The 15,451-nt window shown below is 45.6% G+C and overlaps 1 protein-coding gene across 8 annotated transcripts in view; it reads left to right on the top strand.

The window, feature by feature from the left end:
• The window catches only part of CFAP221 (cilia and flagella associated protein 221), a 91,588-nt gene that overhangs the window by 34,240 nt on the left and 41,897 nt on the right, over positions 1-15,451 (top strand). For 6 of the 8 annotated variants that reach the window (XM_075933219.1, XM_075933217.1, XM_075933218.1 and 3 more), the window contains exons 17-24: positions 1,740-1,820; positions 4,547-4,654; positions 4,752-4,928; positions 6,731-6,889; positions 7,593-7,693; positions 9,355-9,447; positions 9,672-9,758; positions 11,657-11,722. In XM_075933219.1, coding sequence (XP_075789334.1) covers positions 1,740-1,820; positions 4,547-4,654; positions 4,752-4,928; positions 6,731-6,889; positions 7,593-7,693; positions 9,355-9,447; positions 9,672-9,758; positions 11,657-11,722 — 872 coding nt within the window. Of the gene's footprint in view, positions 1-1,739; positions 1,821-4,546; positions 4,655-4,751; positions 4,929-6,730; positions 6,890-7,592; positions 7,694-9,354; positions 9,448-9,671; positions 9,759-11,656; positions 11,723-13,488; positions 13,739-14,584; positions 14,742-15,451 lie in introns of those variants that run through there. The other 2 variants (XM_075933220.1, XM_075933221.1) reach the window with 2 other exon arrangements.

The following is a 15,451-nucleotide window of genomic DNA, read 5'->3' as shown; positions in this document are numbered from 1 at the left end:
CCACAGCCAGGAGCCGAAGCTGGGAGCTGAGGCTGGGGCTTGGACTGGGAGCCAAGGTCATCGCTGGGGACAAGGTGGGGCTGCCATGCCCTTATGAATGTCACACCCCACACTTTGGGGACCACTGGTTTACACACTGCATATGAACCAGAGGTTTCAGACCATCTGCAACTTCTGTTTATCACCTGGTTTTGTTCATCACCTGAGGGGTCCCTTAAGACAGGTTTCACTGTGTAAGATTCTTTCAAGATTACTGTAAGGATCCCATTGACCTCACTGAGATTTGCAACTTTATAAGTGAGGGCAGAAGTGGGCTTTGAGCCTTTTTTTCCATTTGAAGAGTAGTTGAAGACATGCCCTTTATTCTGAATTGCTGCAGAGGGACAGATGCAGAAAAACCATACAAATGGAGTCCTCATGCTCATAATGGTCAGGATTCCTCCAGAGCAGAGACTGATCTTGCAGGGTGCATGGGATAAGAGATACACAACAACATCATATGAAGAAATAGATTATCTCTCATGTCGATATAGATTAATCCCCGTGTACAGAATCAATGGAGTAGGGAGACAATCTAACAGGATACGTAGGGTGCATCTACACAGCGGTGCTAGCTTGAAATAAGGTACGCCGTTTGCGCTACATACATTGCATAGCTTATTTTGAGATAGTCTATTTCAAAATTAATTTCAAAATAGACCATTATTCCGACAAGTCCCTTAATCCTCATGGAACGAGGTTTACTGGGATGGTGTAATAGCAAAACGGTTATTTCAATTGCATTTTGAAATAATGGGTGTGCTGTTAAGATGTGGAAAACACTATTTCAGGATAGCTGATGTATCCCAAAATCATGCCACTGTCTAGATGCACCCTCATTAATGATGAAGCCCAACTCTTATATAGCATTCTTCATCGGTAGATCTCAAAGTGCTCTAGAAAGGAAGTTAGTGTCTTTATCCCAGTTTTACAGATGGGGAAAAGGAGGCACAGAGAGGCAAAGTGACATGCCCAAAGTCACCTGGCAGGCCAGTGCAAGAGCCAGGAATAGAATGCACATCTCCTAAAACCTGTCCAGTGCTCTATCCATTAGGAAACGTGGCTTCCCTTCTAGATGCTGCAGTGAGTGATAGTTGTCTTACAAATGGCTGTACTAATGGCCTGAAAGCCTGATACAGTCAGACAAAGACATAATCAGGTATGTGGCCAATCTTGTTGCTGGTTTCCCTAGCCTACTGAGCTAAAGCCCAAAGGATCTTTCACTTCCAGGAGAACATCTAAGCACCCACCTGAGCTGATATCCATTGTACATTGAAATCCCTACAATCAATAATCCATGAGGTTTCCAACAGCAATGCAGGTACCAGCTCAGAGAACTCACCAGATATATCATGGTGGCTATATGAGAACAATAAAATACCAAATACTGTTAATTCAGACATTAGTTGTATTATAAGAATAGGCAAAATAGTGAAAAAACAAAGTGTTACATTTTATTTACTGCCCTTTACTGTCCTCATGTTCATAATAATGCAGTGATGACTGCTGGTTGAAATTTGATTTTTTTCCCCATGGAAAAATATATTCATTAAAATTTCAACTACCCAAGAAGAAAATGCTGACAAAATGTTTTCCAATTTCTTTCTCTGTTTTTTCTAACTAGTTGTATGGATGACTTATTTCAGCTGAAAAAAAATGTGCAGTATATTGTTGTGTCTTGAAATACTTTAATGTTTTAGGCTCCCGATGGTCTTGGTCCAGTTCCTGTCAAGCCTATAGACATGAAAGTCAAGCACGTTCACCCGTTCTATGATTTAAAGGTGAGACAGTACAGCTTAGTCACTCACCTATGTCATATTGCTTTCTTTCATTAGGGACAGTGTGACAAAAGATATACAGTATCACATTTTGTATATGAAGGAGTAGACCCTGTTGCTTAGGTCAATAGGAGTAATGACTGTGGGATTTGCCTTTTGTTAGCTCCCTCAGGGCACGTCTACACAGCAGGGCTAAAGCTGAAATATGCTAAGCACCCTAAGTCGAAATCGCTTATTCTGGCTTTTGGAACTGTTGTCTACTCAACAGGAAGTCCAAGAAAGTGCACTTTTCTTCCAAATTCTCTTACTTGTCATAAAATGAGGGTTACAGGAGTTGGAGTAAAAAGTCCTCTAGCTCATCATTATTTCAACATTATGTTGAAATAACTGCTTTCTGTGTAGACATGGACTCTTTTATTTTGGAATAATCTCAGTTATTCTGAAATAACGCTACTGTGTAGACATACCACAAATGAGCCCACACATTACCAGAGAGTGAGCAATGGGGGTAATGCAGAAGTATACCATCCTAGTATGATGTGGTCTTCAGCAGTTTGGTGAGCACATGTACTGACAGCGAATATGGAGAATCTCAACCTGCAAACCCTTACCATTACAAACAGATTTCTACTGATACAGCTGCTATGGTTTCTTAGGCCTTGCCTACACTTACTGCGAGATTGGCTCTGCAGAGATTGATTTCCTGGAGGTTGATTTAGCAGGTCTAGTAGAGATCTGCTGAATTGACTTCTCAGTGCGCTCCTGTTGATTCTAATCCTCAACCGGGTTGAGAAGAGTAAGGGGAGTCAACAGGAGAGTTTCTCCTGTTGACTCCCTGCAGTGGGGAAACCACAGTAACTCAAGCTAAGGTACCTCGACTCTAGCTATGCTATTCATGTAGCTGGAGTTGCGTACCTTAGTTCAACATTGCCCCCTAGTGTAGACCTGGCCTCACACAGGACTACTTACATGGGTAAGAGCTAGTGACTTAGTGACATAGTAAGGGTTTGCAGGTTGAGACTCTCCATATTCGCTGTCAGTCCATGTGCTCACCAAACTGCTGAAGACCACATCATAAATATAAGGTTCTGCTTCTCCAGGGAAAAGTGTCTCCAGTCTTCTGCTCTCTCAGCTTCCTAAATCATGAGGCTGAAGACTGCCTTTGAGAAAAGATATGATTTAGACTGATAAGTCTTTTGATCTAAGGGGCCCAATCTCACATTTCTCACATATTTGCTATGCACTGAATTAAAGAATTGAGCATGTAAGGAATGTAGGATCTGAGCCCCCAAAGCAAATACCAGTTTCCCTCGATAAAAATTACAAAAACTAAAGATGTGATTTTTTTCTATGTACTGTAGAATATCCTGTGTATTCCATCAATTTAGATTGTAAATACATATTCATGTATGTCTCCATCTTCAACTACATCATAGTGGTTTTCAAGCTTTGTGAATCCAGAACCTATTTTTACGTTCTGACATCTAACCCCCTTTTCCTTCAAAATTTAGAAAATGAAAAAGGCCAAATTCTGTCACCCTCTAAAGTCAGGAGATTCCACTGGGCTTAAATCAGTGCTGAATTTGATCTTGTCCTTGTTTTGTTGATTGCAACAAGCATAGGCTTTGTCTATACTGGCATGTTTTGTTGCCAAAAACTATCTTTTGGCGACAAGACAATGAGAGCGTTCACACTACAATACAACTTTGGACAGGAAAAACACCCAGTTTTGGCAACAAAGCCCTGTGAGAGACTTTTGTCTTTTCCCCTCCCTCTATTTTTGACAAAGAGCCAGTGTAGGCTCTGCTGTTTGTTTTGTCAAGAGAACTGTCTTCCGCCAGTATCCCACAATGCCTGCCTTGGTGGCTCTGCTCAGTGTTTTGTGATCTCTGCTGCCCTTTAGGCATATGCCCCTCCCGTCTCAAAGCTACAGGAAGTATCTGACAGCGGAGTGAGCTGCTCCGTTTGGGGAACAAAGAAAGAGCAAATAATTGGAATGCTGCTGTTCTGCCCTGCTAGAAGGGGAAGGCTGGAGAGACTGCTGTGCTGCTTTGACATTCCTCAGCATGGAGAGTTTAAAGAACTACTCATGATGCACTTCCAGCAGCTGAGACGGCTGTGGGAGAATGCAGAAGGAATCTCAAGAAGCACAGGGATTAGCTCTCCCTTCCCACAACACTGCTTTGCACTATCTGTTGACAGGGAAGCTAACAATGTGGCCATGAAATGTTGACAATGAGAGGCAGAAAAAACAGTTTAACCAGTTTTTACTTTTTCCAACTTTTGCATGTCGAAAGCACTTTTGTTGCCAAACCTTCCCAGTGTTGACATAGCCATAGAAGCAACATTGCTTTAAAGGAGCTCTTAACTATTTTTCCTGTGTGTACCTTTGCCGCCATTCCATTTTATTTTCACATACCCGTGTTACATGTATTACGCAAAGAGCCCATCAATTTCATTCTGTTTATGCAAAACAGTATTACTTCACACATGATGCTGTGCAGAAAACATCTATAGTGAAAACATTCCTTCACAGATTCATTTGCCAGGATAGGGCTTTTAAAAATTCCTGGCCAAAGTTTTTGTCACATGTCATTGTCACTAAATGTTGGTCCAAGCATCTATTACAGAAAGAGACCTTGTGAAGTATTCATCTTAGAGCTGGAAAGTTAGAACACACTGACCTCTACATGCATGTATTGTAACAAATCATTTTCATTTGTACCTAGGTTCCTCAGCACTTCAGCATTATGAGGTACCAGCCATTTTGCACACACCATGCATCGACAAGTTACAAACCTCAGAAACTTTCCCGACCACTAAAGCAGGGAGCTGAGGTAAAATGTCCATGATTTGGTTTCATGTTGTTACAGTGTTTTTTACACCAAAGCTCCCTCTGTACTCTGATAACATTTGTCTTCCAACTTGTTCCAGGATGAGCTGATCTCAGTAGTAACTTCTCCAGAGCCACAGCTCAGTCCTCCCTCACCCCCAGGGGATCTACACAAACACCCCGGAGAGAAATCCCTGGAAAGGGTCACAGGACTTTTAAACCTGGCAGCTCCCAAAGCGTTACTCCAGCCTCCAGACAGTCACCCACTTCGCATATTTGTAAGTAAAATTCCATTCTAGTAAAACCTCCACATAGTGGAGGGAAATGTACCTTGCTTCATTACGGGGTTGGGAAGGAATTACCTTCCCAATTACTTTCCTTAGGTTTATAGATACAAAGTGTGTGCCACAGGCCTAGAGAGCAGGGAGCAACAGGTAAGTGCTGAATGGCATTCAGAGCCCCCGCAGCATGTACCACACCACACTCTGTAAGAACATAAGAACGGCCATACTGGGTCAGACCAAAGCTCCATCCAGCCCAGCATCCTGTCTGCCGACAGTGGCCAATACCAGATGCCCCAGAGAAGAGGGAACACAACAGATAATCCTCACATGACCCCTCTCCTGTCACCCATTTCCAGACAAACAGAAGCTAAGGGCTCTGTCACACTTGCATGCCAGTCCTCATCTGCATATCAGCACAGTTCAAAATGGCTGGCAGGTCCCTTCCCTGGTGAGGTGGGGGCGTGAGACTTCACGTGTTCCCCCGCCCCAGGCCCTGATTGGCTTGAGGGAAGGGGGAGTGTGTGTTGTCTCCTCCCCCTGTCAGGGGCGCGTGGCGCTTAGAGGAAACCACCAGCTGTTCAAAATGGCTGGTGGTTCTCTCTAGGTGCTGTGAACCCCTGGCAGGCTGAGTGTGGGGGGCAAAGGCTTCATGTGCTCCCCCACCTCTATGCCCTGATTGGCCTGGGGGCGGGGGAGCGTGTGAAGTCTCTTCCTCTCACCAGGGGCAAGCCGCACCTAGAGGGAATAACCTAGAGGGAATAACCCCCTTCCAAAGTCCCACCCCTTCTGCCCAAGACCCTGCCCTTTCAGGAGGTGGCCCGCAACCACTTCCAAGATTTGTGAAATGGCTCCCTAGCAAAAATTATTGCCCACCCCTGATCTAGATGGTGCTTGGCCCTGTTGTGAGGGCAGGGGACTGGCCTTGATGGCCTTGATGACATCTCGAGGTACCTTTCTATTCTAGTATTTTATGATTCCATGATGCTAAGATTAATGGGATTTTTAAAAGTGCCTAACACCCATTGAAATCAGTAGGCCAGGAGTGGTCCTGGGTCGTGTTTTTTGCTAGTTGTGTTTCAGAGGGGATCATAGGACAGACGTAGACCTGGGGTAGAGGGAAGGAAGGAGAGGTGAGGTGTTGAGTTGAACAAGGGCGGAAAAGTGAGATCAAGGTGGTGTGGAGTTTGCCTGGTCTTATTACAGTAAAACTCCAATTGTCCGGCATCCAGTGGTCCGGCACTCCCGATAGTCCGGCACCAACTGGAACCCGGAAGTGCTCTGGCCAGCTGGACAATTGGAGCTGCTCCGTGCCGCTTCCCCAAGTCCACCGCTGCCGCAGCTGAAACTGATGAGCGGCGGACTTGGGGAAGCTGCAGAGCAGAGCAGATGGGGTGCTGACAGGTTGGTCCCACAGCACCGCCCCTCACCCCTCTGCTCAGGGATAACTACTGCAGTCTGGGGTGTGAGAAGCCCGCTCCCCTCCCCTCCCAGAAACTCTTGGCAGCGGCATGGGGCTTCCCCCGCCTTCCTGCAATGACAGAGAGTTCGCCCCTTGCCGCGCCATTCCCCGCCCACCACCTGGATGCAGTGCGGGTCCGGCAAACCCGTCACAGCCCCCTGCCAGAGTACCTCCCGATACTCCGGCATATCCAATAATCCGGCAACATCTTGGTCCCAAAAGTGCCGGATTATCGGAAGTCTATTGTAGTAACAAGAACTGAATTTTTTCACTTGCAGATTTCCTCAAAGGGCTCATAATTATTTTTTGGAACTCTCTTTCTCTTGTCTGTTTTCAGAATCCTACTCCAGGACTGTACGTCTTTCTGCAGCCTTTGGACTATTCAGAAACAAACATTGAATATCATCTTTGTCCTCATCCAAAATATAAATTCACCAAAGAATATCCCACAGGATCCAGCATCCCAATTACACAAAAGAAATTTCTGCATCACAAGGTACAGCTTTTGGTTTCAGTGAAATATTTGCTGCAAAAGGTATAAGTTGGCGGAGAATTTGCCTTGTAGACTCTAAAAGAACATAAACGCTTATCCTCAAGGGAAGCTGTGTTAAGCTCTGATTGGCTTATGCTGCTGCAGGTAAATGTGGTTGTTCACTGGATGCACCTTGTGCTTCCCAGGGCTTCTCCGTGTCTTTTCTTCAGCAGCCGTGAAGCTCTCCTCCCTGTTTCTCTTTAAACCTTCAACTGCATCTTCAGAGCCCTGTGCTAGAGCCAGTAGCTTTTCAGGCGAAGAGAACTGAAGCTTAGTAAACACAGGCCTGTCAACGGGGGATGGCAGGGGACAAAAAGGGCTGTTGCCCGGAGCTGGGTGATTCAAAGAGGGCCAGGGCTCTCACTGTCACTGCTGTTACTGCCCTGGGACCCTTTAAATTACCGCCCAGGCTCTGAGAGCTGGGGGAAGGGAGGGCAGCACCATGCTCCAGGCAGCGCTGAGGGCCCACAGTCCCATCCCTGGTGCCTGAGGCACTAGCCCTTTCTAGGACGCAGAGCTGGCCCCACACATACCTGGCCTGGGAACTTGTGGAAGCTGTCAGCTGCCTGGATAACACATGCTTTCATCAAGCAAAGCAAGGCATTCCCCACCCTCCGCTCTCTTTACAGCATTGCATTTCACGGGCATGGCACTGTTGTCGTTTCAGGAAGTCATTCGAGGAGTAACATACTGGAGACGATTCCCATCAGTGGTTTATTCAGCCTTGTCTAATGCTCCCTCTCTGACAAGCACAATGATGCCTCATTGGTAAGAAAGCGTTTGAACATACAACACCTTCCCTCCAGGCCAGATTCTGTCGCCTTTCCTCCTATCGACCAGAAACCAGCTCCACATATTGTCCCAGGGAAACGGGGGAACAAGGCGTAGAGTAAATTACTACTCACTGGGTCCAATCCGTTGAAGCCAGTGAGCAGTGGATCAGGCTCAGGGTGAGTAAGGGGGGCAGAATCTAGCAGTATAAGTGGCATTTCAGTCTAATAAGAGCTGACCTTATGCCCAGACACTTCGGGGAGGCCCTAGCAACTCAGCTCAGCATATCCTGCTTGTGTGAGGGTGCCAGCAGGACACATGACAGGCCCAGGCATCTGACTGTAATATCATTCCCCCTCTCCCTTCCACTGCCAGCTTTGCTTCTTTACTCATCCTGCTCCCACAGTCCTTGCTCAGCAGAGGGAAAGAAGTAGCACTTAGGCCTCAATTCAAAACATACTTGAATCCATCCCTGTTCATCAAGGCCCTGACCAGAAGCCCACTGAAATCAATGGGAGCTTTTTAATCATATGCTCAAGTACGTACTTAACTCCCCTTGAAGTCAGCGAAGTATAACTAGGTGCATACAATTAGCACGTGCTTCAGTGCTTTGCTGAACTGAGAACATAGTGCCTGCTACAAGTGTCTGCATTAGCAGTGTAAAACACTCAGGCTGTGTCTACACTGCACCCCTTTTTCGGAAAAGGGGTGCAGATGAGACAAGTCGGAATTGCAAATGAAGCGGGGGATTTAAATATCCCCTGCTTCATTTGTATAAACATGGCTGCCGCTTTTTTACGGCTCGGGGCTTTGCCGGAGAAAAGCGCCAGACTAGACAGGGATCTTTCGGAAAATAAAGCCTTTTCGTAAAGGTCCCTTATTCCTCTTAAAATCAGGAATAAGGGACCTTTCGGAAAAGGCTTTATTTTCCAAAAGATCCCCATCTAGACTGGCACTTTTATCCGGCAAAGCCCCGAGCCGTAAAAAAGCGGCAGCCATGTTTATACAAATGAAGCAGGGGATATTTAAATCCCCCGCTTCATTTGCAATTCCGACTTGTCTCATCTGCATCCCTTTTCTGGAAAAGGGGTGCAGTGTAGACACAGCCTCAGAGCTGAATGAAAACCTTCCTGTGACCATTTCAATACCTGATGGTAGGTAGGTACCTATGCAGATATGCAGGCACCTAAACAAATGGCCTGACCTTCACAAGTGCTGAGCATCCAATCACTGCTGCCCGGATGCAGCAGCCCAGCCCCAGCCAGGTAAAGTAATCTGGCCCCTGACCCCCCACATACTCTACTTACCACCCCCAGCGCCCTTCCCTGCCTCCTGTCCCACACTCCAACCCCCTGCCCTGAACCCTTCATACACCCCGACTAGTGTTCCCTCTGAAGTGCGCTCACCAAGAATTTGCAGATGAGCAGTTACTTTGACCATCACACTACTTAGTTAAGTGTCTAAACACGCACCCTGGTGCCTAACTATCAATTTTGGACCTAAAACTTTAAAGAACAAAACTGTGCTTTGCTGACTTGTGTATCTATAGATAGCTGATGTATGTGCTTTCCAAAGTATCTGAATTTTCCAGAATCTGAAGATCCCTTGAACATATTTATCCTATGCCATAACTGTATGGTTATGTGTCATTTCAACAGCAGTGATCCCTACACTTTAGATATGCTTCCAAGAGAGGTACCACCTATGCTGGATGACTTACCCGAGAGAGACAAGGAAAATATAACTGGCTAGTAAGTTTCCTCTTTATTTTTTATTTAATATAATTTACAGTGAACTTTTAGCACTTATGTGAGTGCATATAGCATTTACATAAAACACGTACACAGTGACAAAAAAAATGGATGGTTCTTTTTGCATAAAGTATCCTTTTGATTTCCCAGGCTAAAAAGTATAGGATGGATAGAAATAATACTGCTACAGAAAAACTAAATGTTTTTAACATATTCATTTTTAGTGAGAGTGAATCGGAGTTAAAAGTGGTTCTTACCCCAGATATGCTGAAAGCCGAATTTCCGCAGATTGAATCAGGAAAAGATGGAAGGTAAATGGATATTTTTTTAAATCCAGGGAAGATGCTTGGCTAGGATGTTCAGGATTATGGACAGGCCAATTGCTGAGGTCCCTTTGTGGTTCCATCATTAAGATGATGTTCAAATTGTGCTCTTTGGGCAGGACCGAGTCCCTTTGTTTCATACTTCACAGTTTGAACTTAATCTCTACATTAAAACACGCTGGCTCTTCTTGGGCCAGGTGAATTTTCCATGAAGGTGGTTGGTTGGTTGGTTTTTTGTCCGATATTTACTGACTTTGGCAAAGGAAATGAGTCCTTTGAAATTTTCCCTTGGGATTATGATGTTTGTTTTAGGTTGCCCCAGCTAAAGATTGCTTCCCACATACAGTCATTCCCATGGTGTCTTGCACATACGCTGCTTTTTAAATGTCACATATATAAACCCAAAAAAGGGGATTAGCTCTTTGTTATAACCTGGCATAGCCACCCTGGAGCACCCATGGAAAAACCTAGTGGGTGCTTAGCACCCAACAGCAGCCAATTCCACCTTCCCTCCCAATCCCAGTCCTTCCAGTCTACAGGTGTCCCCTCTGATTAACTCCTCCCAGAGCCTCCCACCTGCTGGGATCATCTGTTTCACAGCACGGAAGAAGTGTTGGAGGGGAAGGGAAAAGAGCAGGGATGGGGCACACTCAGAGTAGGGGCAGAACTGGGAAGAGTTGGGGTGAGGGTGGGGGCTTGGGGAAAGGGAGCATAGGTGGGCAGAGCCTTGGGTGGACAGGGAATTGAGCACTCTTCGGGCCTGGAGGAAGCCAGAGCCTATGTAATCTGGTCTCTGCTAGAAAGCCAAGAGACCAGTGTTCCCTCTTAGCTGTGCGCTTGTGCAGCTGCCGAGGAAAAATTTAAATGCCATCCATCTGATTAGCAGAGCATGCACTGTGAGGTTTTGTGTTTCTATTGGTGGTGCACATCCATAAATGCCACAGTGAATGTAAAAATTATTCCGCGCATGGATGGAAAAAATCCACACACAGATGGAAAAGATTAGAGGGAACATTTCAGGAGATCTATCAGGCTCTGCTGGTGACTTCCTCTCCAGTACTGCTAGGCTGCATTGCATCCACAGCTCAGCACAGAGATTCTGGGGAGCCCGGCTGGGCGGAGGGGAGACAGGGAGGGCTCTGAAGGATGGACAGGGGTTTTGTAGGTTAAGCAGCAGGCAGGCAAGGATGGCTAACTCTATTGTCTTGGCTTCAAGATAGCAACTCCATGGGCTGGAGAGTGGGGGCAAGTGCACTTGTGGGGAGTCATAGGAGGATGTGAGGGAGGCTGAGCAGGGCAAGGAAGGTGATCAGGGGCTAAGATGGTAAAGTAAGATGGGGAGCATGGTATTGTGGAAGCAGTGAGGCTTTGGCCAGAGGCAATGTGGTCTGATACAAACAAATGTAGAGTTAGGTATGAGCCAATCCTGTGTTCTAACCCTGACTCTGTCACGGATGCACTGTGTGGCTTTGGGCCAACTGCTTCACTTCTCCATGGTAAGTCTTGCCATCTGCAAAATAGGGGTAATCATGTTTGCCTGCCTCCCTCACAAAGCTGCTGAGAGAACAGCTTTGAATTTGCAGGCTGTGATTTTCATAACCACCTAATTCCCATGCATTCAAAAAGGAATTGAGTTTTCAAACCCCTAAGCAGCATATCATACATAAAGCATTATATAAATGCTAAGCATTATGGCGACTGTAATGAAGTGCTAATTATAGTATTGTAATCTCTGTGGTGTCAATTTACAGTAATTTACAGTACATAAGCACCTGAATTTATTTATGTGTCTCAGTCCTGCTTTCTCTGTTCCCTCTCACTCTGCTCTTTAGAACATGAGGATTTGGAATAGTTTGTTTTAATAAGGAATGGTCTTTTTCTCCTAGTGATACAGCACTAGAAGTTAAACGTGCTTCCAGCAACATAGTGGATACCTCTGCTCCTGTTTCTGGGTAAGCAGATGGGTGACTGTTAAGATTCATTCTTTTAAAATTCTGTTATTTTCTACAAAGCTAAAAAAATCCTACTTTAAACAAATCTTGGCTCAGGAGACAGCCTGGCCCATGGGTTTGGAACAAACTCACATAGTAACTAAAGACCATCACAAACCTCACCATCTTTCATTCTAATGCAAGGCACATTTCTTTGACCTGGCCTTCTCTAACAAACAAATAATTTTGTGTCCATGTGTGTGTGTTATAAAAAAATCAAAACAAAATACTCCCTATTCACACTTCTCCCCTGGAGAGTGGATGAAAGAACAGATGTGACAGGTATTAGTCACACAATTTAATGCATGACTGGAAGGTGCGTATATACTATGGTAATGAGCACAGCATAAGAGCGTCTATTGAACAGAAAAGAATATTGCATTAGAAATGTTCTATTCATTGAGCTTTGGGTACCTCTGCACTAGCCAGAGGAGGCTGTGTTGGCTAGATTACTCCCATTAGCATTAGTTGTAGACCAGTGATTACATCTACTAGAGAAAGTCTCAGAGGGGTAGCCGTGTAAGTCTGTAACTTAAAAAAATTGACGAGGAGTCCTGTGGCACCTTATAGACTAACAGATTTATTGGAGCATAAGCTTTTGTGGGCAAAGACCCACTTTTCGTCAGATACCCACAAAAGCTTATGCTCTAATAAATCTGTTAGTCTATAAGGTGCCACAGGACTCCACGTCGCTTTTGCAGATCCAGACTAACACGGCTACTCCTCTGATACTTAAAAAAAAAAAAAAAAAAAAAGTAATCCTGCGGCACCTTAGAGACTAACATATATATATATATATATATATATATATATATATAACTGGGCTTGCCGAGCTGCGGTGAGCCCTGCTCGCCAGCCGCGCTGTCCGGTGTTCTGCGCATGCGCAGATTGCCGGAACCCAGCTCTTCCGGATTGCCCCGGGCAAGTAGATTACAAAGGTTGTCGAGCCCTGCATATAAATATCATGAGCTTTTATGGGGGAAAAACCCACTTTTTTAGATGAGGTCGAGTGGAGAAAAAAGGGGGGACTTTCAGAATTTATAACAGGAAGAAAAAGGGAGGGGGGAAGTGCCTGTCAATTGCCATGCTGGTGCTAATGAGGCTAATTGAGTGGGCTGGATGTATTCCATACTTAGCTTTTGATCTCAGTGAGGTGTTAAATTTAGGGAAAGCAGCTGTTATAATGGGCCACCCAGTTAATGTCTTTGTTCAGGCCAAGGGAAACAGTGTCAAATTTGCCTATGAGCTCAATTCCCCACTCTCTTTATATGTATATAGTTGGCTTGTGGAATTCTTTTGTAGGAGAATGGCTACTTTTAAATCCAGGATTGAGTGACCAGGCAGGTTAAAATGTAAAATTTACTAGAGAATATATTGCTGCTTTTTTTTTTTTTTTTTTTTTTTTGCCATTCTTAGGGTATCTCTGCCACCATGACTGTGAGGATTGGTTTTGGTTTTATTTGATTTTTACCCTCCTAGCATCAGAGATTGGTCACGGCAGGAGATGGGACACAGGGGGAGGTAGACCAGAACAGGGAATCCTCTTTCTCAGACCCTGGGCTGCTGTGTCTTGCTCCCATGTTCAGGGTCAAACTGATCACTAGTTGGGGAATGGGAAACTAGTTGGGGACCTTGGAAGTTTCCATCATTCTTTGCAGCCTGGGCTATGGATCGCCTGCTAGGATGATCTGGGCATATCTAAGCTAATCAATTCCCTGCCATTGCAGGAGCCTCGGGTGTTACTGACTGAGGACTGACACGTTTTGGTCTCACTAAAATCATGGGCTCAGCACAGAGGTATCCAGGTGAAATTTAAGGGCTTGCAACATAAAGGAAGTCAGACTAGATGATCTAATGACATTTTCTGACTTCAAACGGGGATGGGCAATAATTTTTGACAGGGGGCCACTCCAAAATTTTGGAAAGTGGTCAAGGGCCTCACTCCTCCATGATATTAATGGAGGAGATGTGGGGTCTGGGATGGAGTTTGGGTGCAGAAAGGAGCTAGGGATAAGGGATTGGGGTGTGGGAGGGAGACTGGAATCTGGGAAGGAGTTTGGGTGAAGGAGGTGGTTGTGACCTAGGGCAGGGGACTGGCGTGCAGGAGTTTGGGATGTGACCTATGGTAGGAGGGGATTGGGATTTGGGGCAGGAGATTGGGGTGCCAGATCTGGGAGGGAGTGTAGTGCAAGAGGGGGACATAGGGTTTGGGTATGTTGAGTGGGGGAGGCAGAGGGTTGGGGCAGAGAGGGGCTGGGGTGCCAGAGGCATGCTGTGGCCAGGAGACTTAGCAGCCAAATCAGCCTGCCTGCCTGCAGAGCTAAGGCTTGCAGAGCTTAAAATGTTTCCCAGCCAGCCAGCCTGCCTGCTTGCCGAGCCATGTGCTTCACTGAATAACTGAGCTGAATAACTGAGCTGAGGAGAGGGGGTGTGGTTCTTCTTGGCTGCCTGTTATTCAAACAAGCAACTCCCATTGGCTGGTTTCTGGCCTGAAACCGACCAATGGGAATGTGCTGGGGGTGGAGCAGCTCCTGAAACTTCCCTCCTCACCTCCAGTTTTGAAACAGAAAGGAAGGCAGACAATTGCATTTCTGCACGGGGCTGCGGGGGAAACAGGGGAGCCTGCCTGGGGCTCCCCACTGCCTCAGTGGGCCAGATCCAGTGGCTTGGCAGGCCAAATCCAGCCTGCAGGCCATATTTTGCCCAGGCCAGCTTTAAATGCTATGAAATTGCTTCTCCCTGCAGCTACTGAGATGTGGAGTTTGAGTTTATTCTCAGGACACTTTATTGTGCAATGATACAGGCTCTGTGTCTTGATTACAGAGAAACTTGTGGTGCAATGTCCAAAACAACGAAAAGAAAAAAGAAAAATTCAGTGCCTTGCATTGTGACATGCATCAGAGGAGTAGCCATGTTAGTGTATATCTCCAAAAACAATGGGGAGTCCTGTGGCACCTTAGATTAACAGATTTATTTGAGCAAAAACTTTTGAGTCTTTTTCCACAAAAGCTTATGCCCAAATAAATCTGTTAGTCTTTAAGGTGTCACAGGACTCCTCGCTGTTTTTAAGAAAAATCGTGATTCTCATCCTAATGCTGAGTTTTCCACAGTTGCTCTCTCCACATGACCACACGGGACTGAGGACAAGTCTGAGAAATGGGAGCCCGTGGCCAGTGAGTCTGGAAACTGCATAAATCCACAGGTCACAATCCTCATTGGTGGGGGAGGGGACACAAGACAGTAGCTGCTGCTAAAGCAAGTAGGCAATAATACAGCCATAATACAGGCTTAGCATTTCCTGCATGACAGATTTGGGGAAAAGTTTCCTATTTGCTTGAGCTTTAAAATGGCGGACTCCAGACTGTATTAACAAACAAGTAAGACCTAATCTAGTGTCTTTTGATGCCAGTGGAAGTTGCTTGAATTCCCAACAGAAGGCTTGTTAGCATCTCCTTCTGCCCGCCACCCTCACAAATATGATTCAATTCTGTGGTGATCTGGAAGCCTATTTTTGCCACCTCCATCTAAAGGAATTTTTCCAACACACCAACGAACAACATACTGACCCTCAAGATCCCACTTGCCAACCCCACAAGAAGAAAGCCTCTATGTGGCCTCCTCCTGATGGTCGTAATGAGAGTCTTGCCTTCTATATCAATTGCTTCCACAAATGTGCATGGGCCGACATTG

This window comes from Pelodiscus sinensis, chromosome 7 (genome assembly GCF_049634645.1).
Source record: "Pelodiscus sinensis isolate JC-2024 chromosome 7, ASM4963464v1, whole genome shotgun sequence".
Taxonomy (NCBI): domain Eukaryota; kingdom Metazoa; phylum Chordata; order Testudines; family Trionychidae; genus Pelodiscus; species Pelodiscus sinensis.
The sequence above is the reverse complement of the archived record's forward strand: the minus strand, read 5'-3'. Positions and strand labels throughout refer to the sequence as shown.